Source organism: Trichomonas vaginalis, chromosome VI (genome assembly GCF_026262505.1).
Source record: "Trichomonas vaginalis G3 chromosome VI, whole genome shotgun sequence".
Classification (NCBI taxonomy): Eukaryota; Parabasalia; order Trichomonadida; family Trichomonadidae; genus Trichomonas; species Trichomonas vaginalis.
This window is the reverse complement of record NC_067208.1, coordinates 11959949-11983908: the sequence shown is the minus strand read 5'-3', so window position 1 is coordinate 11983908 and position 23960 is coordinate 11959949. Positions and strand designations below refer to the sequence as shown.

Genomic DNA, 23960 nt, shown 5'->3' with positions numbered 1-23960 from the left:
ACTATACTCTCGGTTCAAGTGCACCTTTAGAGAATCCAAGTACAAGCGTAAAAGATACACTAAACTCCTTAAATAACAAATGTATGAACATTGAAGGTCATGCCAGAAACTTTGAAACACATGAACTACCAGCAATGTTAGATAAGAAAGCAGACAAAGAACATACACATAACTTCTTCTCAACTGTTGCTATAGAAAGTATTGAAGGAACGGTTGACGGAACTGATGGGGATGCATTATATTATAAACCTCCTAACTTTCCACAAGGTTTAACATCGAATGAAAACATAACAACGAATAAAAAAATTAGCTGTAAAAATGTTTATGTCATGGGTGATGAAAATAATGTTAAATTCACTGCTCAAGATTTATATGATAAGAAAGCAGACAAAACAGAGCTTCAAACATTAAAGACTGAAATACTTCAAACATTATATCCTATAGGCTCTATTTATACGTCAATGAACTCAACATATCCAGCAACAGTTCTGGGTTTTGGTACGTGGCAGCAGATTGTAGACAAATTCTTATACTGTGCTAACTCTTCAAAGCAAACAGGAGGTTCGAAGAAAATTACTGAAGCAAACCTTCCACCGCACACTCATACAGGAACTACAAACTTTTCTGGCGACCATAGCCACTCATTAAGAGACCACCCATTATACAACTCAGAGTATGAAGCTGGCAATGATGTTTTATCTCCATCTTATAACAATGCAGCAAAAAAGACTTTTCGACAAACTGAACCTGGAGGAAATCATTCACACACTTTCACAACAAATCCAACAGGCTCGGGTGAAGATTATATGCCACCATTTATGACTATATTCGCATGGTATAGAGTTCATTGAACGCGCTTGAGCCTAGAATAAAATCTTTAACTTTACATAAATGAGCTTGAAAGAAGTATTCGAACAACATCCATGGAGGTCATTTAAGAAGTTCAATGAAGCTGCAAAGAGTTGGGGATTTACTAACAGAGCTGAAGTGAAAAGGTTCTTTGACAAAAATGTTGTACATCAAACAAAAATAAACCCTTACGACTACTTTTTACCAATTTACTCCAACACTCCTGACGCATACCAATTTGACACTCTCATTCAAAGCAGAAAAGGAGGACATAAACCATTCCTCATCTTCATTAATGTTAACACTCGTAAAGCATTGCATATCCAATGAAAAATAAAGGAACTCGTGAAGTGTTAAGAGTTTTACAAAAGTTTGTAGCAGAACATAGCCCAAGTACTTTAACATCAGACCAAGACAGTGCATACCTCAGCAATGAAATCACAGATTTTCTCATTAAGCATAACATAACTCACTACACTACTGAAGACCATAACCATAACATACTCGGCATCATAAACCGCTTCATAAGAACGCTCAGAGATTTAAACCAAGAGCGAGACTTTACCGAAGAAACAATGAAACATTTTCTCGAAGTATATAATTCCTCAACACATTCTACAACAGGACATACACCAAATTCAATGACACAACAACAAGAAGAAAAGTATATACAAAAGAAACGAAGCCAAACACAAAATATCAGAAATTCAACACAATTTACCCTCATTCCTGGTACAAAAGTTCGTGTAGTTCTTGACGACAAACCGTTGACAAAGAAACGTTTAAGGTTAAGTAGAAACTATTATATCGTAGACTCTACGCAAGGTAATGGATATCTTATAAAAGCTGCTGACGACTCTATTGCGTTTTACCCTCGACATAAATTAGTTGAAAGTAGTAATGGCAAACTTGCTGAAACCATTGACGAAGCAAAGCGAGGAGTGGTTATTGAAATACTTGGCTATAACATAAACGATGACACTTATAAAGTAAGATATGAAGGAGGCGTTGAAGATGTTATACCATCTAAGAACTTGAGAGAGTCAAAGACAACACATCTGGGACCATTAGAGCGGGAGTACTGGAAAGACAAAAATAAGCCAGAAAGAATAAGAAAATTCTTCTAAACTTTTTCATTAGATGTAAATCAGACATGAATGAGAACAGTCATGATATCATTAATGGTACCATTTATTTTTGTCATAAATTTACACCAAAAATATATTTTAGGTGAAGAGGTGAGATCTCACCCGTTTTTTCACCTCTTTTTTCACCCTCATGAATTTTCATGAATTTCCTTAAGATAGAAAAAATAAAGTTAGTTTTATTTTTATTTATTTTTTTTATTTTGTATGTAAAGATATGATTTCAACAATCGGCACAACAACAATTCAAGCCACAACTACAGCACCAAACTCGCTAGTCATGAATCCTACGTCAATGTTGGTAGAGATGAAAAAACTTCATTCCTTCTTCATATACTTTCGAAACAAAAATCCAGAAGATAAAGCAAGAACTGTTAACAAGTAATTTAGACTGTACCGCACAGGATGAAGAAAATGAAGAATATCTTTATGACATGCAGGACCTCATCGACCATTTACCTAAACTACCTGAAATTCAGCAAAAAACTAACCATTCCCGAATTTGACGAAATTGAAGTCAAAGCAACTGACTCGGTAGAAATAAAGAAGTTCATACGAAAGGTAAACTATGAGTTTCTAGGATATCATTGCAACCATAAAGTTATGGACAAAGATTGCGACATGGTTTATAAAAATATTTCTGACCTTTACAAATCCGAAGAATTTAAGACATACGACAACTTTGTTTCATTAATTGCAGAATGTGTATGGCAGATAAGAGATAAAGATAGAAGAGGTAAAGTATGGAATGAACAGATAAAACCAGCAGCTTTTGAGTTAAAGAAAACCATTGACGCCTTAGTTGTTCTAGCTGGTTTTATTTCAATGTATAACGCAAAAATGATGCCGCAATGTTCAAAATGTAAAGCAGCAATAAGAAAATATAACTACTCAGTCAAAGAGATAGAAATAATGCGAAACGACTATGCAGACTTAAAGAAAGAAGCAGAAAAGCCAGCAGAAGATAAAATGGATATGTTGACATTTCTTAATAAAAACTATTCAACAGCAGAAGATTTCCTTCTTTCTGACGTCAAGAAGAAGTATAAAGAAACTTTCGGCATGATTAAAACATTCGATGTACTAAAAGAAGAAATAGAAGCTACGAAATTGTTTAGGATTTCAAATATACATCGTACAATTCATGTAAAACGCTTGTGAAAAAAACAGGTGAAAAAACGGGTGAGAAAACGGGTGAGATCTCACCTCTTCACCTCAACATTATTTTTGCTGAAAAATGACCAAATTTCATGAATTTTCATAAAAGATAAAAATAAAGTTATTTTTATTTTTATTTATTTTTTTATCTTGTATGTAAAGACAGTAATGTCAAACATTGAGTTTGAAACAGTAAGAAAGATTGACAATGACACCAAAGTGGTTAGAATTGGTGATTTAAACGTAAGATACTGTAAGAAATACAACAAATATTCTTTGTCAGACATTATAACACCTTCTGGAAAGAAAACAAAGGACTGGGTTAGAATTGCTTCTACTCAGAAAATTTTGACAAGAAATCCTGAGCTCATGATATCGGTAAGATTCTATGGAACTACAGCATATCTCATTGACAAAAGTCTTATACCAATAATTCTTCTGTGGATTGACCCTGTTGTTGGATATAACTTCATAACTTATGGTTCATTCGACTCAGAACGTTGCAGTGAAGGCTTACTTTACATCGTTCAGAAACCGAAGGACTTCAATACAAAGAGATATAAGATAGGAAGAACATATAATATAACTCAAAGATATGACAGTACAGTCAATAGAGTCAAGGTTGTGTTCGTTAATGATATGAGAGCCGCAGAAACAGAACTACTCGAAAAGTTTGAGAAAATGTATGGTGCTCCCATAAAAGGTAAAGAAACGTTTGAAGTAGATGAGATAGATAAAGCTATAAAATTATTTGACGAAGTTGCTGAAAAATACATGTAAAGCGTTTATTTTTGTCTTTTGTGAAAGTCAGAAAATAACGCTAATTTTTTCCTAACAAAAATTTTTATCTTGTATGTAAAGACAGTAATGTCAACATCAGAGAACACAACAACTGCTATCGTTCATGAAGCCATAAATGAAGAATACGAGTACATACAGTATAACAAACAGTTACGTCTCATTCGTTCAGTCAAAGACGATATGTACCAAACGCAAAGTATAATGAATGCTCTTCGTTCTACAAAGCAAGCATATCATTGGTTTGAAAACCAACAGACAAAAGAACTTTTAGAAGAATTTCCTCATATAATTGCTTTGCAGAATGAAGAGATTCCGTATGAAAATCGCAAGAATTTGGCTCCTTGTTTGAAAGGTTATTATGTTCATAGACTTTTAGTAAACGCTGTAGCAATGTGGGCTTCACCTCGTTATGCTTGTTATATTTTCATGATGTTAGATGAACTATATAAAGCAAAAGATGAAGTCATTGAATCCAAAGACAAAAGCATACAGAAAAGAATACCGCGTTCAGTACCAAAAGGAAAGGAAAAGAGTTATAGGTATATGATATATACTGAAGAATTGGAGAAAGAAGAAGATAAAGATATGGTTATGTTGCATTTAGTCAGAAGAAACAACAAGAGCTTTTATGACTTAGCTAAAATATATAAATCTGACAGAAACTGGTTCTATCGTGAAAACTTACCGATTTCAATGACACCGAATGAGCAAATAAAGGAAATTGTCAAAAATACTCTTCCTCAAACACACTATGACATCAAAGGTTGCACAATACTTACATTCAAAGAAGACTTAACATTACTGAAGGAAAAAATAACAGAATATTTCGATAACTTCAAAGAGGAAGAATGAAGTCACGACAACATTAACGATGAAGTCACGACAACATTAACGAAGAGAGAATGAGGTGAAAAAAGAGGTGAAAAAACGGGTGAGATCTCACCTCTTCACCTAAAATATATTTTTGTGCTATATTTACACTCATTAACGATAACATTAACGATAACATAAACGATAACATAAATGCTCCATGTCAATTATGTTCGACACTGATAACATAAACGATAACATAAACGATAACATTAACGATAACATAAATGCTCCATGTCAATTATGTTCGACACTGATAACATAAACGATAACATTAACGATAACATTAACGATAACATTAACGATAACATAAACGATAACATAAACGATAACATTCATTTTTGCATTAATCTCTCCATGTTGTCAAAATGTCATGTTGTCTCATTTTTTCAGAAAAGTTAAATTACCTGGTGACCTGGTGACCCGGTGACCTCATCAGTTATTCAAAAATATATTTTTGCTTAAATAGCTTCAGGGTCTATTTCGTCAACCATTTCACTTCCTTCGTCAATGTCAATAGAAGCTTCTTCAACCTTTGGTAAGAATTTCTGTATAACATCTTTGTTCGTTATTGTCTTCAGAGATGAAGGATAATATTTCACATTTGTTTCACCCTTCTTATATTCTTTCTGTTCGGAAAGATTTAAAGCAATACTGAAGAAGTCAATGTTAGAGTTCTTTATGACAGTATAATGAGTATCTTTGACATTCACGAAGAAACCCTTTTGTTTCAAAACTACTGCTAACTCTTGTGAAGTATAACGTTTGCGGTCAATGACGATAGCTAATGGTCTGACATACTGACCAAACTTAGATTCTTTCACAAACTTCTTGTTAAAGATAACATTAACATTTGAAGCATTATTGAACTCATTCTTGATGGCAGTAGCGAGAGCATTGTATGAAAAGAACTTGCAATCTTGCATGTGTTTCATTAAAATAAAAATATTAAGTTATTTTGAAAAATAACTTAAAAAAATCTAATCTAATTTTTTCAAAAAATATTTTTTTATTTCCTACTAAAGATGTATCGGAAGTTGTCTAAGTTAGAACACTCGGAAATAAAACAACTTCTTACAGAAGCTAATAGATGTTGCAAACATTACGCAACAAACAAAAAAGCACTCGCTGACTTCATTCAAGACTATAATGGTGCAATAAGTTATGATAGAATTCATGAGTTCATAAAGCCGCAACGCGGCGAGGACGAAGTCCATGCAAGAGCATTTCCTTTAAATGACGTTGCTATTGACTTATATCATAGACGTTCAGTACCTCATGAAGTAAGAAGAGAAATGTTTGACATAACAAATGCAAACGTTGGTGAAACAAGAAGAAGAGACGACACACTGAAACAACAGAGAAGAGAGATGTTTAAGAGCGCTATAGAACAAGTTCGCAAAGCTAACGATGTCCTTCGTTCCATTGACGACAAACCAAAAGAAGGTGAGAGATGGTTAAAGAAAGATGAAGAGAATAGGAAGAGGAATGTGAAGTCAGGCAATAGACTCATTGACTTTAACATTGAAGCTTTAGATGAACCAAACAGAGACTACTTACACAAACATTTCGGTAAGGTTTTCATGAGACTCTTAGAGAAATTAAAATAAACTCACAACAGAGATGGATGGTATGTTATAAACTTGGTGGAAAGTATGAATGTTCTACGTTAAACCTCAATAATATTGGAACATTACTACATCAGCTCTTGAAGGAGAACTTTATATCAGAGATAGAAGCAAATGCTGCAGGTATTGTTGAAATGCACTATGACTTCTTCTTGACAAACATAAAGAATCTTACGAAATAAAGATGTATGATTTAACAGAATATGAAGGCTTAACGATGTCAGATGTAAAGAAAGGCAAACCAAAAAAGAGACCATATAGAGATGAAAGCACACTGACAAATGACCAGAAAGCCATTTTGGAAGCTCTTAAGCAAACAGGAAACCCAGCACTTATAGAAAGCTTTTGGAAAGATAATGGTGAAAAGAAGTTTTATAAGAAAGAAGCGGTCAGTTCTGGAAGTATCTTTGCACATTACCTATAAATCTTGAGCGCTACCAAATCTTCAATGAACTGAACAAAAGAACTGCAACACTTATGACAGAAGATAACTGCTTCGTTTATGCTTGCATTCAGGCTGGAGTAAATGAAGAAACTATTGACCACATGAGAGAAGTCATTCGTGTTAGAGACTTTCCTCAAAGTAAAGTACAAGAAATTTCTGACGCAACAGGTATAGCATTTAATGTTACCATTGGTTATTTCAATGACTCAAGACATAATGAAATAAAGAGATACATACCAAAAGAATGTGAAACTGTTCGAACTATTGACTTACTTCTTGTTGAAGACCACTACATGCTAAATGAAAGATTACCAATGACAACATATTTTGTCAGAAATTACAAAGAAAGTCTCAAAGCTTGTGGTGGAATGAACATTGAGAAACAAATGAAGATTTATACAAAGAGAGAAGATAAATACATAGTTCGTTATGATAGAACAACACCGTTATGGGATGTTATGAAAACATTGTGGGAGTGCAAATATTTCGAACCTATTTCTTATGGAGAACTTTTCACATATACGACTGACTTATATAAACAGAACCTTGCACCATTTAAAGATTTGACATATGCTCCAAAGTATTGTGTACAACTGAAGAAGAAAGCCGAGTCAAAAGAAGTAAATAAAAATAAGTGCAAGTTCATTCCTGAGCACGTTTTCTTTGCTGACTTTGAGTGTAGCACAGACGGCTTTCATAAAGCTTTTAACATCTGTTATGACAGTGAAGATGGTTCAGTGAGTGAAAGCATTTGGGTCAGAACTGTGCAACAGAATTTTTGGAACGACTTCCTGACAAGAGTTTAATATATTTCCATAACCTCAGTTATGATATAAACTTCATCTTAAGACACATGACAGAAGTGAAAGGAACTCCCATCATTAAAGGTTCACGAACAATGCAAATAACTGGCTTATATAAAGGAAGGGCAATTATTATAAAAGACTCTTACAGTGTTATAAATAAGAAGCTTAAACTATTTCCTGCTATGTTTAACTTACAAACAGGACCGAAAGAAGTATTTCCATACAACTACTACAGCAGTGTTTTGTTAGCAAATGACAACAGAACTGGTGTCATTTCTGAAGCATGTAAGTTTATCCGGGATGCAGATACATTCATGAAAAACATAGATTCCATCAAAGGTTGCAGAATAGATGAGAACCACTTCGACTTAGAAAAGTATAGCACATTTTATTGCAAACAAGATGTAAGAATTTTAAGAGAAGGTTTTGTTAAGTTCCGCAATGACATATTGAAAGAATTTGATTTAAACGTTTATGACTACGTTAGTATTTGTTCAATTGCTAACAAATTATTTGAGAACAGAGTGTACTTCCCGAATGGAAATTTATATGACCTCTCAAATAAACCAAGAGAATTTATTTCACGCTGTATTCAAGGTGGAAGATGTATGTTGTCAGATAACATGAAACAAAAGAGTAAAGAGAAACTCATTGCTGATTTCGACGCTGTTTCATTATATCCATCAGCTATCGCGAGACTTTATACTTTAGAAGGTATTCCAAAGGTTATGAAGAAAGAAATGTTAAGCACAGAGTATCTCATGAGACATTTATTCGATGACGACCAAAAGGAACCCATTGGTGAAAAGTTTATGTCTGGCTTCTTTGTTCTCATTAAGATAACAGAGATTGGAATACATAGACACTTTCCTTTAATAGTTTGTGACCCTGAACTAAATCCAGAACTTAACGTTCCCAGAAGTTCAAACACTTGCTGTTTAATGTATGTTGACCATATAACATTACAAGACCTCATAAAATATCAAGGTGTCAAATGTGAAGTGTTGCAAGGATACTATTACGATGGAAACAGAGATATTAGAATAAGAGATGAAGTAAAGAAGTTGTTTGAGTTAAGGTTAAAGTATAAGAAAGAAGGAAATCCTTTGCAAGAAAATATAAAGCTCATTCTGAACAGTATTTATGGCAAAACTATTCTATCTCCTATTGAGTCAAAAATAACCATAGTAGATGACAAAGATGCTATAAGATATGCCATCAGAAACTACAACCATATAGTGAAGTTCGAAGGTTTGGATGGTTCAGATAAAACTATTTTCAAGCTAACGAAAAGCATTTGCAGACACTTTAACTTCTGTCCACTTGGTGTTAACATTCTGTCTATGTCGAAGAGAATAATGTGTGAAGTATTCTGTACTGCTGAGGACTTAGGAATGGACATCTTTTATAGCGATACGGACAGTATGCATCTCTACAATGAAGATATCCCTCGTTTAGCTGAAGAGTTTGAGAAACGTTATGGAAGAGTTCTCATTGGTAAAAACCTTGGTCAATTTCATAGCGACTTTGCAGAAATCACAAAAGATAAACAAAGTTTAGCATACAAGTCAATATTTTGTGGAAAGAAGACTTACATAGACTTACTCACGAATGATTTAAATGAAGTTGCATTTCACTGCAGAATGAAAGGCGTGAAGCAAGATGTTATTGCTTTAACCGCTAATGAAATGTTTCCTGACTCTGTTCAGTGTTTCTATGATGAAGATAAAGGTTTAATGGTTCCGCAAGGAACATATGACAAAGACTCTGAGTTCAGTTTAATGAAACTTTACAAAGCACTTTATGACGGTCAAGAGATTGGATTTGACTTATGTAAGTCATGTCAACCTTGCTTTGAAGAGAAGTTTAACTTCTCAATAACGACTAAAACAAGCTTTATTCGTAAGTTGAAGTTCTGAGGTCATTTATTTTTGTCAGCAATGAGGTCATTCGTGATAAAAATAAGTCCATGTGGTCATTTACAATACTGCGATGGTAGAGTTTAAGAGTTGTGCTTCAATGTAGAGACAGTCCTTATGGTCCGGAGGTAGCAAAACAGGTGCTTTATGGTCATGAGTGGAGAACATGTCTATCCAAAACTCACGATTGAAGCCAGTTAATTTATAGTATTTAGGGTTAGGAAGTGGTGAAGTTCTTGTATGACCAATGAACTCATTTTCAACTCCCTTACTTAAGTTTGAATATAATATAGCTTGCTTTCTATCCCAAATACCTGGAAATCTAATTTCGGAAAATTCATTTTTCCTCGGAAGCATTGCATCATAATTGAAAACATTCTTGAAATCATCACTTGGTTCAGAGATTTGAAATCTTATACGTAATGGATTTTTTTTCTTTTTAGCTACTTCATTGAATGGTGAGAATACAATGAATTGACAGTCATGAGTTCCATCTTCATTTTCATTAAATTCATAATGAAAGTCTATAAGTTGTGGCTGACTACCTTCTTCTTTCAGTTGTGCAAGAAACTCACGTAAAGGCTGTAAAGTTTGTACTTCAATGTTAAACTTTTTCTCGAACATCTCATTAAATGAAATCATACATTGTTGCAATGTTGTATCGTCTTTAAAGTATTTGTATATGTGAATGTTTTGGGCGCTTAAAGACTGTTCGTCATTTTCTATCTCGACTTGAAGTATAAAGTCAACCTTTCTGAAAGCACGTGTTATATACATAGATGTTATGCCAATGTACTTCTCTTCATTTATGTTCACAATCCAGTCTGTTGGAAACTTAAACGTTACTCTGTTCCCCTTTATTTTGACGTCAGGGTTTTCACTACTGAACGCAACAGATAAAGGTATTTGTCTATACATTTAATTCGGATAAAAATAAACCATTTACTCTTTCTTTGCTTCAGCTTATTTAGCTTTTGCTTCAGCTTCTTCTCTAGCTTTCTTCGCCAGCAAACGTGGGTTCTTTTGTCTTCCAGCAGCTAATGCAGCAAGTTGTTTTTCACTAAGTTTTCTCTTTGGTCTCTCTGGCTTTTGTTCTTGTTTTTGTTCCTTCAGTTCGGATAAAATTTGCTCACGAATTTCTTTCTTCAATGCTTCAACATCTATGACCCCTTGGGTCTTGTCCGTAGGGCTTGTCTGAGTCATTTGACTGCAGATAAAAAACAAAATTAAAACTTTAACCGATGTAAAATGAGCTTGTCAAAATCAGAGCGAGAGTCTATTATATTAAATGACGCAAGAGGAATACAACATCCTTTCTATTACGTAAGTCAGAGTAAAGATGGTAAAATATACGTAAGAAAAAGAAAGGTTCCATTAGCAAATGCAGAAAGCGACAACATTAAGGTGTATGGTAAGGGTGAAGTCCGTGTTAAGCCTTCTGTTCAAACTGAAAAGTCAATAGAACCAGAAGAAAAGAAGCCAGATGTACTTTCAATAACGAACCAAGAGCTTATTGCAAAGTTCGTGAATTTCATTGAAAAACAAACCGAGTCAAAGAACCCTGACCCACCAGTGAAAGAAGTTGAGACAAAAGAGAATGTACAGTTCATTGAAAATGTCAAGAAACAACTTCCACCACGAATGCCAAGAAGAAGAGTGAGAATAATGAAGTAAATAGATATTTTTATCTGAAGTAAATACATGCAGAACGAACAGCTAAACGAATTTACTCCAGCAGAGCATATTCATCAGATTCGCTCATATTTCGATATCATAGACAATGCAGTTCAAATTGGTGACACTAATAGAAAATATTCTGACGCAAAGATTCCATCACAACCTGGAACTGCTAAAGATAACACATGGGTAACATTCAATCTCTCACCTCCTGGTGAAAATATGTTGGACCTTTACAATACATTCATTACGTATAAAATGGAAGGTCAATTTATTGTAGATAAAGAAATTGGTTCAGGTTCCAATAAAACAAACCCACCAGGATTTTGGATTGGTTTCGATGACGCTTTCTATGCAGTTGCTGGATATCAAATCCTTGCAAATGGTCGTATCGTATATTCTCAAGACAACGCAAGAGAAGAAGCATATATAACTTCAAACTCACAAACTACCGAACAAATAAAGAAAGTAGATGTTTTCTCAAAGACTCGACATGAAGATGTATGGAGTCATTCGGGAACATGCAGAACAGGACAAATTGTTAGTGGTCCAATTACAGCAGGAAAATCATTTGATTTTAAGCTTCGTTTAAGAATTCCTGTTAGAAGATTCCTTCCATTAGAAGCTATTCGATTTATTCCAGCTTTTGCAGGAAACATTCAGCTTAAAGTAAAGTTCAGTAGCGACGCCTTACAATGCACATCTATATCTGTAAATGATATCATTGCTTTCAATCCAACTCTTAAAGTTGCATTTGCTTCAGATTCAAATCCACCGACAAATAAATTTGTTCCATGGAATGAACCATTCACTATGATAACGAAGGCAGTAGAAGCTAGTGGAACAGTTACTATTACAACTGTAACCCAGCAACTATTTCGAACAAAGATGGATTTTAATGAATGTTTCATTCATCCAAAGTCATTCTCTTTAGACCCTAACATTTATACAGAACTTGTAGAACATTATACAAACGAGGCTTTATGTTTTCCTGTTAAAGTTATGGATTGGATTCCTATGGACGGTTCATTCTCAAAGAATACAGATAGTTCAAGTGCAACATTTACAGCAGCTTATACACCTATTAATGTTAAAAGTATTTGGGCACTATTTAGAAAGAAAGACAACTATTATGTTAATTTTGAGAACCCTAAGTTTAAATATCTTCAGCTTTCCATGGGAGCTTATGGAAATATGCCTGCAGAACCTGAAAAATCATATGGACCTGTATTTTATGAAATGGTTGCGAACGCTTGCAATACAAACAATGATATGATAGGATTTAATGAAGATGTTATGAGGTCATTGGTGGATGATGGTAGTGTGGAACATAAATGGGATAGCTATGACAACACACATTTCTTATGTGGTTTTCCAACAGAAGTGGACTTTTGCTTCCAGCAAGGTCAAACATCTACTGCTCCAATAACATACAAATTGTCTGTTAAAGGACCTATTGAACTAGCAACTGAAAACGTACCAAAGCCACTTATTGGATTTATGAGGGATTGTTGCTTTGCCATTCAGGTGCGTGCTAATGGCATCCCCATAATAAGATTAGATGACTATAACTTAGCTACGGACGACAGTGAGGAATAAAGGATGAACGTTTATTTTTAAAGCTTATAAATGAGTTCTTCATCAAGCTCTCGTGAACCTTCACCATCTATGAAACAAACTTTACCAAACGATTATGGAGCACCTATTGAATATTTCTTACGAGCTGCACAATGGCAAAGAGCAGTCTTACCAAGGTTAGGTGTTCCACCAGCTCCTGTCAAAAATAGCATTTGGTCAAGTCCTTATATAAAATATGGTCTCCCACTAGGTTTGCTAGCTACAGCAGGAGCAGTTATGATGTTGAAAAGAAATAAAGCAAATGTTGTAAATAATACTGAAGTAGCTGAAGTTAAACAAACACCAACACCTTCACAAGCAAAACCTTCAATGACTCCTGAACCTATGGAAGTACAAACTCCTGTTCAAAAGTCAACTCCTAAACCGACTCCAACATTTAAACCAGAACCTACTCCTCAAATAAATCGTAAAACTCCTGCGTTTCCTTACTGAAAAATAACGTTATTTTTATTTAATATTAAAATTTTTATTTGATTGAAATGACGACTAAAGTCACTGAAGCAATGAAACAAAAGTTTTTGGTAGAATACATTAAATCAGGAGCGGTTCCAGAAGGTTTTTACATTCATACTATGAAGGATGGTAGAGTTCAGTTTAGAAAGATAAAGCAACCATTAGATAAAGAAGGTATATTAAGGAAGATTAAACTTCATGAGGACAACATTGCTGAACTTAAGAATATAGATCCGTATTTTTCCCAAGTGAGCGGGGTATCTCCAATCCCAGCCCTATCGTCCTCCCAGTGTCAGTTTTCAATATAAAATCCAAATTTTTTTTGAAAATAAAAATTTCGAGAAATTTTTCTGATTTTTTTTCTTTGATTTCAATAATTCAAAATAAATTTGGGAGTAAAAAGACACTATTTAATGAAATTCATATGAGTGAATGTGGATAAATACTCTAAAAACATACAATTTATCTATTTTTTCTTTATATTATCAACTAATTAGTGATAATTTTTTTTGAATCAGATTTTTTTTCATTAAAAACATAATATATAACACAACAATGATGCACACATACGTATCTACACATCAAAATATAAAGCTTGTTTTGGTCTGGGCATCCCAACCCAAAATTCTTTAAAAATTGAATAAAATTGAATACTTGGGGCTGGGATGCCCATCCCAAAACCGAATTGAATTTTTTGAATTAAAGAATATATTTATGTATTTATAATATACATGTGATGTCTATAAAAAATACTAAATTCTAAAAAAAATTCAATTTATTCAAAACGTATACTAAGTGATCACTTCATTAGTAGGATCAGCAATCCTACTAAATGGTGAGAACGCCACTAACTAAAAAAGGAGTCCTTGGAGCTCTTGATCTCTTGTCAGTAGAGTTCATAATGAGGCATGGCATCTACTGATTAGAGATCAGAGCAATCCTACCTTACCTTCAGGAGCTACAAAGCTCCTAATCGTTACGAGAGGGAGTCTTGGAGCTCCTGAAGCTCATCAGCAGAGGCTATTTACCATTTGGGCCTCTTCTGATGAAAGATGCGAAACACGTCTACGAACCAGGAGCTTCAAAGCTTCTAATCCTTACTAAAGGGAGCTTTGGAGCTCCTGAGTCTCCATCAACAGAGTCCCAGATGGTAAATGTCCTTTGCTGATGAAAGATGCGAAACACATCTACGAACCAGGAGCTCCAAAGCTCCTAATCCTTACGAAAGGGAGCTTTGGAGCTCCTGAAACTCCTTTTACTATAAAATATGACAGTTTTCTTCTGAGGTTCTCATCAAATCTAAGACTTCAGAAGAAAGCTGTCCTATCAATGTATACTTACACTCTCATGGACTACAAGTGTACAATTTTAAAGCAGAGATTATCCGAGGCCTCTCATCAAATGAGGGACCTCGGATAATCTCTACCTTAAGTAGTCAAATAACTTTTCTCACTATTTAGGAACAAAAGAACAAGAGTTGGAGTACTTTAAGGCAAGATTCTTCCGAAATCTCTCATCGAATGAGAGACTTCGGAAGGACCTTGCCAAATCCTTGAACGCCAATATCCTTGGAACTGAGCTAGAACCAGGGAGAAGTAGCATACTATAGAGCACGATGGTAATCTCGGAAATACTTATATCGCCCCAAGCACAATATTTAAGAAGTCTAACTCATATATACAAGAAGTCAGGCTGAATAGATATTGTGCATATGGTTTGCAGAACTCTCATGATATTTAAAATTCATGTTATCCCAAAAAGGTGACACTTTGGGTGTATCGTCCATCCCAGGGATGCAAAAATCACATCACCTTGGATCTATACTTAAGAAGAAGTTAGAAGAGTTGGAGAAAGGAAGAGAGTTATAAAGCAATGAATTCAACAGGGTGAAAAAACAGGTGAAAAAAGAGGTGAGATCTCACCACTTCACCTAAATTTATTTTTGTGCGTGAGGGTGGTGATATAATTATTTTTTATTTTATTTTTTATTTATTTTTATATAAATGACGAAAACTATTGAGATAACAAACTACAACGGTCATGAGTTCAAGAATTTGTTCTTCGTTCCTCGTGAAAATACATTCTATCAGATACGAGGGAGAAAGGGTAAAGTTAGTTTGAGCGTTTATGAAGGAATGAAGAATGGAAAGTTTATACAAGCATACGATACAAACGGTAAACGTGTTTCATTAGCTTTGTCAAAACTTACATACATTTATTTTGACAGTGATTTTGACTCTGACGATTGGAGCGACAGCAGCGATACTGAAGAATATGAAGTATTGTGTGAAGCACAGCAATGGGAAGAGTTGCAATACTTTTGTAAGTGAGAACGTTTATTTTTACAGTAGTGAAGTCGTTTGTGAAAACGTTAGTGAGGTGAAGTGGTTGGCGGCTTTGTAAATATTTAAGGTTAAGTTAGTGTTGTCGTTTGTGTTGTAAAATATACGTTAACGGTTTCGTAAAGTGTCAAACCGTTATCTTGGGTAAGGTGGAACGCAGTGCCGCCGTACACTTGATATGTATACTAACTGCTATATCTCATGATCTTACTTAGTACTTTTAAAGTTAATTTCAGCAAAAATTTGACACAATGGTATCCGGCACATACAAGTGGTGTACAACCAAAATATAAGTTGGTTTAAACATATATTGCTATATCTCATGATCTTACTTAGTACTTTTAAAGTTAATTTCAGAAAAAATTTGACACAATGGTATCCGGCACATACAAGTGGTGTACAACCAAAATTTCATATCCCTAGTTTTACATTTATGTTTAGTTTTATTTCACCTAATTTTCAAAGATCATAATTGAATTAGATGGCCAAGCTATTCAAAACACGACCAAGCTTATCAAAATAAGACCAATATATTCAAAATTCTTTATTCTTTCAAATCATTTCATTTTAATGCAGATCCAAGATCACGAACTCACATATATCGAGTTGCTTAAGTATGGAGTGCAACAAGAAATCCAAGCGGGTTGTAGTTATTCATATAAAACTAGGAAAGAAAGAAATCAAATCCAATTTAATTGTAAGTGGCCGAATTGTCCATGTCGCTTCCTTGTTGATACACTTCCGATGACAAATACCACATACGAAAATGTATTAACACCCACAATCATTCTGCCCTTTTCCAAACAAATCACAACAAAATTACATCATATTTTTCTAGATCTTATTTAACAAGATATTTTGAATCAAATCAAGACCGTGTTTACGCACAATTAAGGTGTTTCAAAGATCTTAATATCCCATTTGATAGTGGGATCATTCTGGAAATGTTTCAACAATCTACAGATGCTTTAAAAAAGTTTTCTAAACGCCTTCATGCAATCAATACCCGTTTCTCAGCGGATGATGTTACATCTCTTGCAATTTTTGTCGACATGGTTAAGAGTCATTCTCCAGATGATCTCATCGAGTTTATTCACGAGCCAGATCGTATGATTTTCTATTACGCCCCATTCGAAGCAAATGCTTTTTCACATCAAATACAAACTTATCACATTGATTCCACTTATAAGCTCTTGCGCTCTCGCATACCATTTTATGCCGTCACTGGCAAATTCACGGAATCAATTGTTTTTCCGTTTTTGTATTTTTTCGTTTGGCCCGACACAAGTGAAAATATACAAGTTTGTCTCACAGCATATTTTGGCTCCATCAATCGCGAACCATCTTATTTTTCAATGGACTGCGCACCTCAAATCACAAATGCTGTTGAAACATCCATCCCCTTATGCCAGATCATTTGGTGTGGCGTTCATGTGTTGCGCGCTGTCATGAGAAAGGCTGAAAAGTTTCAAGATCGTTCCAACTTCGAAACTTTCTATAACTTAATGAAGTTATTGGTCTTTGGTTCTGAAGAGGAAGAAATTGATCCTGATGAAGTTTACAACAATTTAGAAGAAATTTTAAATGAGGAACCTGCTGCCCGTGAATACTTTGACCGACAGTGGCGCCATCATCTTGACAGGTGGATGCTTCGCTATAGAAATGAAGGAGATGAAACAAACAACATCTCGGAATCACATTTCTGTTGTAAACGAAAACGATAAAAACTGTTTGACAGAAAAGTGACACTTTACATGGCAAAAAATAGAGCCTTACTTTTGAGATACTTGAGATTGAAACTGAATCTTATGAGGCGGTGATCTTGAATCACTACCTCATAAGGTTCAGTTTCATATAAAATTTGTTGCAATTTGTTATTCTTTTGCAATTATTTCTTATAAGATTTTACATCTTTTAGCGGGGAATGTTTGTTATCATGTATATATTATAAATATCTACACGATAACGAACATTCCTCGCTAAATTGCTGAGAAACTTTGAGGAAATGTCGAACAATTTCCTCAAAGTTTCTCAGATTTATATAGATCACTAGAGTCCCCTAGGCACTGATTCTGGTTCAGTACCTAGGAGGCTCTAGTTCTCTAACGAACTGATAAAATGTTTTTAAATTTTTGGATATTGCTACCTGTGAAGCACTGACTTCAAGTCAGTACCTCACAGGTAGCAATTACATTGAAAGATGGGAGAAACTTTGTCCGAATGTTAAACTATTCGGACAAAGTTTCTCCCATTTGTAGTGGAGATGGAAGGCTTTGAGGTATATTGTATTAATATATACCCCAAAGCCTTCCATCTCCACTTGAAAGTTCCAAAACTTTGGGTTAATAGTTTGCAATTAACCCAAAGTTTTGGAACTTTCTAGAAGGAATTGCAGGGTAAGAGGTACATATTCATACTATGTACCTCTTACCCTCCAATTCCTTCCTTAACATAAACAAATTTGGAGTTAATTGTTTGCAATTAACTCCGGGTTTGTTGACCTCCAAATGAAAATGAAAGGGTAAGAGGTATATAGTGACCCTATATGCCTCTTACCCTTTCATTCTCATTAATTATGGGAGAAACTTTGGCCGAATGTTAAATTATTCGACCAAAGTTTCTCCCATTTTTTGAAGGGATTGGAGGCTATGAGATACTGATGCAATGTCAGTACCTCATGGCCTCCAATTCCATCCTGAAACTGATCAAAGTGGACCTTACATGCATTTGAAATTTGCCATGTAAAGTCCACTTTTTGAGAGAGGATTTGACGCAGTCAAATCCTCTTTTTCGTTTACGAGATTTCAAGGTTTTGAAGCACCAGTACTTCCCAGAAAGGCGAAATCTTCGACTCGATGAACTTGTCATCGAGTTATATTCCAGTGTTGTTCCTTCATTCCTGATTAAGTTGCAAATTAAAGGTCTGGATTCAGAGAGAAGTGTTAAAGTTATCAAAAAAGTCACAAGAGATTTCGAAGAAATGACACAATTTAAAAAAGTCGAATGCATCAGTATGCTTGAAGCTGTTCAGAAAGGTCTGAAAAATGATACACTTGATCCCAACATTGTTTACTCAACATTAAAAATATTATTGCAAAGAAAACATTTGATTTAATAAACATTTAATTTATTATAATTAATTTTTTATTACAGTATAGTAAAAAATGCTATAAATAAATTATTATATTTTATTAAAATGTGACTTTTAATAGTAAGTGAATAAAATAAATCAGGAATTGGGAAAGAAATAAGGTTAATTAAAAATAATGAAAATTACAAGTTTAAGGTTAATGAAAGTGACAATGGGCGAGTTTGTCCCCCACTCAAATTCAACAAATTTGAATGTAACGTTCCAAATTTAAATAATCTTATTTTTCAAAATCAATATTTTGATCTGAGAATATATTACTGGATAAAGCATAAATATTTTTTTGATTGCTTTTTTATAAAAATTATATTAAGGGTGGCTTCCGACCAAATTGTCACTTTTTAGCCCAAGTGAGAAAATTTCGTAATTTATAACCAAGTTTTTTTAAATCTATATTTAATAAAGATTCTATTTTTCTTATTAAATTTCAAAAATGAGGGGGTTCGGAATCGTCCACAAATTGCCGAAAGGGTTTTTGCCAGTTTTGAATCTAAGGAAGTCAATTTGGAAAATTGTTTTCACTTTAGGAGAATATAATTTTCCATTTGGAAAATTTAAAAAGTGAGACGCGCAGGATTCGAACTTTTTTAAAAGTTGATTTAAATGAATTTTAGTGTGGAATATAAGGATAATATCATATTTAAAATAAGAATATACTAGTTTAGGTGGTATTAATTTTTTCGATAAATTTGAGAGTATGTACGTTTAGGGCATGAAAAGTGTCAATTCGCTCAGCGAAAGCTGAGCTAGCTTCGTTCTCGAAAGAATAAGGAAGGAGTGAAGGAGAATGATACAGAAGTTGACACATTCATATCATTTCAACAAATTTTGATCAAATTGAAATTCAATAAAATTCAATTCAATTCATATCCTTCAGTCAGTACATTGATATCCTTCTGCATCACAATGATAACTCGGGCATCAATAGTTCTACAACTAACTCAGAAAAAACAAGATTATTACTTCCTGCTTACAGCTTTTAAAAAGTTTCGATGATAAAAATCACTCTACTCTTGTTTATCGACATATGGTGATAGTAGGTAAACATATTCTTATCGATATTAATAAAAATATTTGTACGAAAATCTTATCCAATTAGAGAGTTATTCATAAAGTATATGATAATTATAATTACTTTATCTTTGTTTTATCTTTGAATAAACAATTTAATTTAAATTGCATAATATTTTTTGGTTGAAAGACAGGAAACTTAGTTGAGTTTGTATTATTTTTATCGTTTAATTCATCGTATCAGTGAGTGATCCAGATATTTAAGATATTTAGAAAAAAAATTATTAATTTGATTAACAAATTTTAATCAAAATAGCAAAAATCTATTTGATAGCTGTAAACAAACAATAATTTTTATTTCAAGCAAAATCACTTATTTTCATCTAAACGTATAAAATTGTCAATTTTATGAAAATAAATTGAAAATCTCATGAAATGTAAAGGAGAGTAATATTTTTCAATTTTCTTTTTTTCTTTGTCTCAAATATTTTCTGTTGGGAATTTTCTTGTTATCAAAAAATAATTTTAATATTTGTTTATTTCATTACATACAATAAAATTTTAAAAACTCTATTTCTTCTCAAGAAAATTTTTTCCTGCATATGAAGAAACATTTTGTTCTCCATTTGATACTGAGTTTAAATCTCGATTTTTGAATTTTCTTCTTTCCAAATTTCTTTTTTCCAAATTAGAAGTTTAATTCAAATTTTCAATAGTTTATATATTTTCTCAAACCGTCTCAGATTTTCTCACTTTTTAGGGATTTTCTCTCAAAATATACAAAAATAGTAATATCAATACATGTGTCTAATATACTTTAAAACCATCGTGACAAAATTCAAAAACGAAGAGTTCTTCTCTCCAAATTTTTTTCAAAATCAAAAAAATGAGATAAAAAAGTACGTTTGGAAAATTCATTTTTAGCATTTTAGGAATTTTCTCACTTTTCTTCCAAATTGACATCCTTATTGAATCCGCTTATTTTTATCGACCAAAATTATAATAAATATAATTTTCGATAAGTATTCGACCCAAATGATTCTTCAAAAAATTATTTTTCGGATTTTATTCCGTAAAAAAACGTTAAAGAAAACGCCTAGAAAATTTCGAATTTTCCCTAAAAAATTCAGTGCAGGTCGATTTAAGAGATTTTCCAAAAATAATCATATCAGTAGATAGGGTATAATATAGAGAAGCTTTATGAATAACTTAAAATCCGGGAAACTCAATATTCAACGAGAAAAACGCTTAACGAATCTCACTTTTGGTGTAAACATCACAAAAAATTGAGAGGGCTTTCTGGTCGGGAGCCTCCCTTAAGAGAGTAGTCAGGTTTTATGCACGTTTTGTGAAGCGATAATACGACAGCACATATATAATATCTTCTATAAGTCATATATTAATAAAAACAAGATTCTTAGCCTTAATAATTTCAATACTTCGATTCAATACCAACTCTTCAAATTTTTTATATTGTTAAGTCCATTTTGAGCCATTCATCTATACACATATCACTAGAGGTTTTCAGTTGAAAGAAATTTTTAAGATTATCATTCAAATTTTCAAAGACGAACAGGTTATAAAAGTCTATCAAATGTCAATTTTTGGCCTTACCATATTCAAAATTGGAAGCTTCAATGAGTGACCTAACTTCTTTTACTCCGATCCCAGATCCAACAAAGAGAAGGAGTGCTCGATTTACTGCTGAAGAAGACAATCTCCTAAAGGAGCTCGTTAAAGATAAAAAGAATAAAACTTGGAAAGAAATTGCTAACTTCCTTCCTGGACGCACTGCTTGCCAATGCAGAGACAGATACAATCAATATTTGTTTAAAGAAGTCGTTAACAAACCATGGAGTAGCGAGGAAGACGAAATTATCATTGAAAAATACAAAATTTTTGGACCGCATTGGGTAAAAATCTCGCAATTCCTACCAGGCCGTAGTGGCAACAACATTAAGAATCGATGGAATAGCGCACTTACAAAATACCATGGTATATCTCATCAAGAATCGAAACAAGAAAGAAGATCAAAGAGAGTCAAATGGGGTGAAGAAGATGGCAAAGTTGACGAAGAGCAAGAGAAACCACATACACATTTACCATTACTTCCGGCCTTTATTGAGCCGCCAGCAATATCATCAATGCTCTTTAAGCAAGCTCCGTCAAAACCAAATGTTCTTGACTTAGAGTTTCCACTCAGTTCAAAGAAATTATTCTGTTAAATTTATTGTTTGCATCAATACCCCTAAAATTTGTTTATTGACTAAATCATTATTATTTAATATGAATGTTTATCATGTAAAATTCACTAAACAAACTATTTACAAACAAAAAATTACAAATAATATGAAACGAATTAAATGTAATGAGTACAAATCGCATCAGTATCATGTAATACTTCTAATAATGCTATCCATATCACTACTTCCCCAAGACATTATTACACATGCCAAGGTTAAACCGGAAGAAACTATATATTACCATTTCAATGATGAAATGGAGGCTTATTGTATTTAGGATCTTTCGGCTTTAACTTTGGTGTTACGGTCAAATCTTGTGCAATTGTCATAGGCGACTCAAACAAAGGTAATCTTGCTCTATGGAAATGCATTTTAGGTAGTTCTTGAGGGAGTATATCGACAGACTTTCTATTTTGCGCTGCACGCCGTTCTTTTTTAATTGTTAAAATCTCCATTGAATGAGGTTCTTTAGTAATCGGTTTTATAGAAGGAAGATTAGATGTGCTTTTCTGAACATCAGGTTTCTCTGGTGGAATAGTAAAAATTTCGCAAGATTTTGATTCGGTTGAATTTCTTACGAGTTGTTGGCGAGGAGCAGGCAGAGGTATGCTTTGTATAACTTCTTGAAGCTCTTTGATTTTAGAATCTGCTCTACTTCTAAATAATATAATTAATTGCTTTTGTTTTTCATATAAAATTTCTTTTTCTTCCTTGCTCATGTTTTCTACATCTTTATCTGTCGGAAATCCTTCTGGAAATATTTCAAACATTACTTCAGTCATTAGCTCTCCATATTGCATGTTTACAGCATCTCTAATTTTGTAAATTATTCAAATTTCATTTTTATTTTTGAATTCTGCATAAAATAGAATTTTATGGAATTCGTATCACTAATATTTTTTATTTCAAAATTATGAAGTTTACAAAATGTAAGAAATAAATTATTTCATTTATACTTTATAAGTTATAAATTATGCTCTTTAATTATTGCTGCAATAAATTCTATAATAAAATCAGAAAAAGAACTCGTCTTTTTTCCTCATTTTATAAAAAACTCGTATTTCATTCGATTACTATGAAAGACATTTACACGAATATGATAAAGCTTCAGATTGCTAGACGAATCATATATTCACCCAATGCTTCCGAGTTTATTTACATTTACACAGTCTGTATGCCTTTCAGAAATGAATCTATCTTTAGGATTGGACTAGACGTGGGGGAAATGAGCATCACTGGGCACCAAATATTATAATTTGATAATTCCTCAATGCATGATTATGTATATGCTTGCTTTAGATTAATGAATGATAGGATCCATTAAATGGTGGTTCCTGAGTTGCTCGAAAACTATGTCTTAGCAATATATCTTTTTACATTTTTCCGATATAATATTATGAAGTGAGCATAAGCAATATCATAAACATAAGCTAATTATTCATGTAGAGTCGATAACAACCTACTTATAAGTTTCAAACACATAAGAGCTTATTAATATGATACCGGGGAATATTTCTTCCGCATAGAATATTCAGAAGACCAATCTACTTTACATTCTTGTTCATACCATGAGTTAGGGAATTTAAGGAGTTGGACACTGGGGAATTTAATAACATCTAGAATGTTGAAAGCATGGCCTTGAACAATTCCATCCCTGTTCTTCTTGAAGTGGTATTGTATGAAAAAAGACAAACAAGATACAAAAAGCCTTTAAATTAATACAAAATTCAAGCACCTAAAAACTTAGCAGTAATATGTTAAAATAATTCATTGTGGTATGTATTTTTCTTCTGTACAATTTCCACACAGAATCAATTATCTCATGTT

At 33.3% G+C, this 23960-nt stretch overlaps 14 protein-coding genes and 1 pseudogene across 15 annotated transcripts, besides 4 other annotated features; 12 read left to right on the top strand and 3 right to left on the bottom strand.

Annotated features, from left to right (window-relative positions):
• Positions 1-13365: part of a mobile genetic element that runs on past the window's edge.
• Positions 84-851, top strand: TVAGG3_0850090 (phage tail repeat-like family; the record flags this gene model as incomplete). Its single annotated transcript, XM_051249205.1, has 1 exon — positions 84-851. The coding sequence occupies one exon, from the start codon at positions 84-86 to the stop codon at positions 849-851; it is 768 nt and encodes a 255-aa protein (XP_051084680.1).
• On the top strand, positions 1176-1976 carry TVAGG3_0850080 (integrase core domain containing protein family; the record flags this gene model as incomplete). Its single annotated transcript, XM_051249204.1, has 1 exon — positions 1176-1976. The coding sequence occupies one exon, from the start codon at positions 1176-1178 to the stop codon at positions 1974-1976; it is 801 nt and encodes a 266-aa protein (XP_051084679.1).
• Positions 2212-2822, top strand: TVAGG3_0850070 (annotated as a pseudogene). Its single transcript has one exon. A coding segment is annotated over exon 1 (611 nt).
• TVAGG3_0850060 (KilA, N-terminal/APSES-type HTH, DNA-binding family) lies at positions 4020-4805 on the top strand (the record flags this gene model as incomplete). Its single annotated transcript, XM_051249203.1, has 1 exon — positions 4020-4805. One exon carries the CDS (start codon positions 4020-4022, stop codon positions 4803-4805), a length of 786 nt encoding a protein of 261 aa, XP_051084678.1.
• On the bottom strand, positions 5285-5758 carry TVAGG3_0850050 (uncharacterized protein; the record flags this gene model as incomplete). Its single annotated transcript, XM_051249202.1, has 1 exon — positions 5285-5758. The coding sequence occupies one exon, from the start codon at positions 5756-5758 to the stop codon at positions 5285-5287; it is 474 nt and encodes a 157-aa protein (XP_051084677.1).
• Positions 7885-8503, top strand: TVAGG3_0850040 (organellar and viral DNA polymerase type B; the record flags this gene model as incomplete). The annotated part of the gene is made up of 1 exon (XM_051249201.1): positions 7885-8503. A coding segment is annotated over one exon (619 nt), but the record flags the coding sequence as incomplete, so codon positions are not given.
• On the top strand, positions 8515-9384 carry TVAGG3_0850030 (organellar and viral DNA polymerase type B; the record flags this gene model as incomplete). The annotated part of the gene is made up of 1 exon (XM_051249200.1): positions 8515-9384. A coding segment is annotated over one exon (870 nt), but the record flags the coding sequence as incomplete, so codon positions are not given.
• On the top strand, positions 9391-9621 carry TVAGG3_0850020 (organellar and viral DNA polymerase type B; the record flags this gene model as incomplete). Its single annotated transcript, XM_051249199.1, has 1 exon — positions 9391-9621. One exon carries the CDS (start codon positions 9391-9393, stop codon positions 9619-9621), a length of 231 nt encoding a protein of 76 aa, XP_051084674.1.
• Positions 9682-10245, bottom strand: TVAGG3_0850010 (uncharacterized protein; the record flags this gene model as incomplete). The annotated part of the gene is made up of 1 exon (XM_051249198.1): positions 9682-10245. The coding sequence occupies one exon, from the start codon at positions 10243-10245 to the stop codon at positions 9682-9684; it is 564 nt and encodes a 187-aa protein (XP_051084673.1).
• Positions 11323-12239, top strand: TVAGG3_0850000 (uncharacterized protein; the record flags this gene model as incomplete). Its single annotated transcript, XM_051249197.1, has 1 exon — positions 11323-12239. A coding segment is annotated over one exon (917 nt), but the record flags the coding sequence as incomplete, so codon positions are not given.
• Positions 12493-12897, top strand: TVAGG3_0849990 (uncharacterized protein; the record flags this gene model as incomplete). Its single annotated transcript, XM_051249196.1, has 1 exon — positions 12493-12897. One exon carries the CDS (start codon positions 12493-12495, stop codon positions 12895-12897), a length of 405 nt encoding a protein of 134 aa, XP_051084671.1.
• Positions 13366-13615: 250 nt separating the features above from the next.
• Positions 13616-15212: a mobile genetic element.
• Positions 14557-14808, top strand: TVAGG3_0849970 (uncharacterized protein; the record flags this gene model as incomplete). The annotated part of the gene is made up of 1 exon (XM_001309568.1): positions 14557-14808. The coding sequence occupies one exon, from the start codon at positions 14557-14559 to the stop codon at positions 14806-14808; it is 252 nt and encodes an 83-aa protein (XP_001309569.1).
• A 180-nt stretch (positions 15213-15392) lies between the features above and the next one.
• On the top strand, positions 15393-15719 carry TVAGG3_0849950 (uncharacterized protein; the record flags this gene model as incomplete). The annotated part of the gene is made up of 1 exon (XM_001309569.1): positions 15393-15719. One exon carries the CDS (start codon positions 15393-15395, stop codon positions 15717-15719), a length of 327 nt encoding a protein of 108 aa, XP_001309570.1.
• Positions 15720-15921: 202 nt separating this feature from the next.
• Positions 15922-17434: a mobile genetic element.
• A 1590-nt stretch (positions 17435-19024) lies between these two features.
• Positions 19025-19056: a mobile genetic element.
• A 2471-nt stretch (positions 19057-21527) lies between these two features.
• Positions 21528-22115, top strand: TVAGG3_0849920 (RNA polymerase II transcription regulator recruiting protein; the record flags this gene model as incomplete). The annotated part of the gene is made up of 1 exon (XM_001309571.1): positions 21528-22115. One exon carries the CDS (start codon positions 21528-21530, stop codon positions 22113-22115), a length of 588 nt encoding a protein of 195 aa, XP_001309572.1.
• Positions 22116-22378: 263 nt separating this feature from the next.
• TVAGG3_0849910 (uncharacterized protein) lies at positions 22379-22915 on the bottom strand (the record flags this gene model as incomplete). The annotated part of the gene is made up of 1 exon (XM_001309572.1): positions 22379-22915. The coding sequence occupies one exon, from the start codon at positions 22913-22915 to the stop codon at positions 22379-22381; it is 537 nt and encodes a 178-aa protein (XP_001309573.1).
• Positions 22916-23960: the final 1045 nt, after the last annotated feature.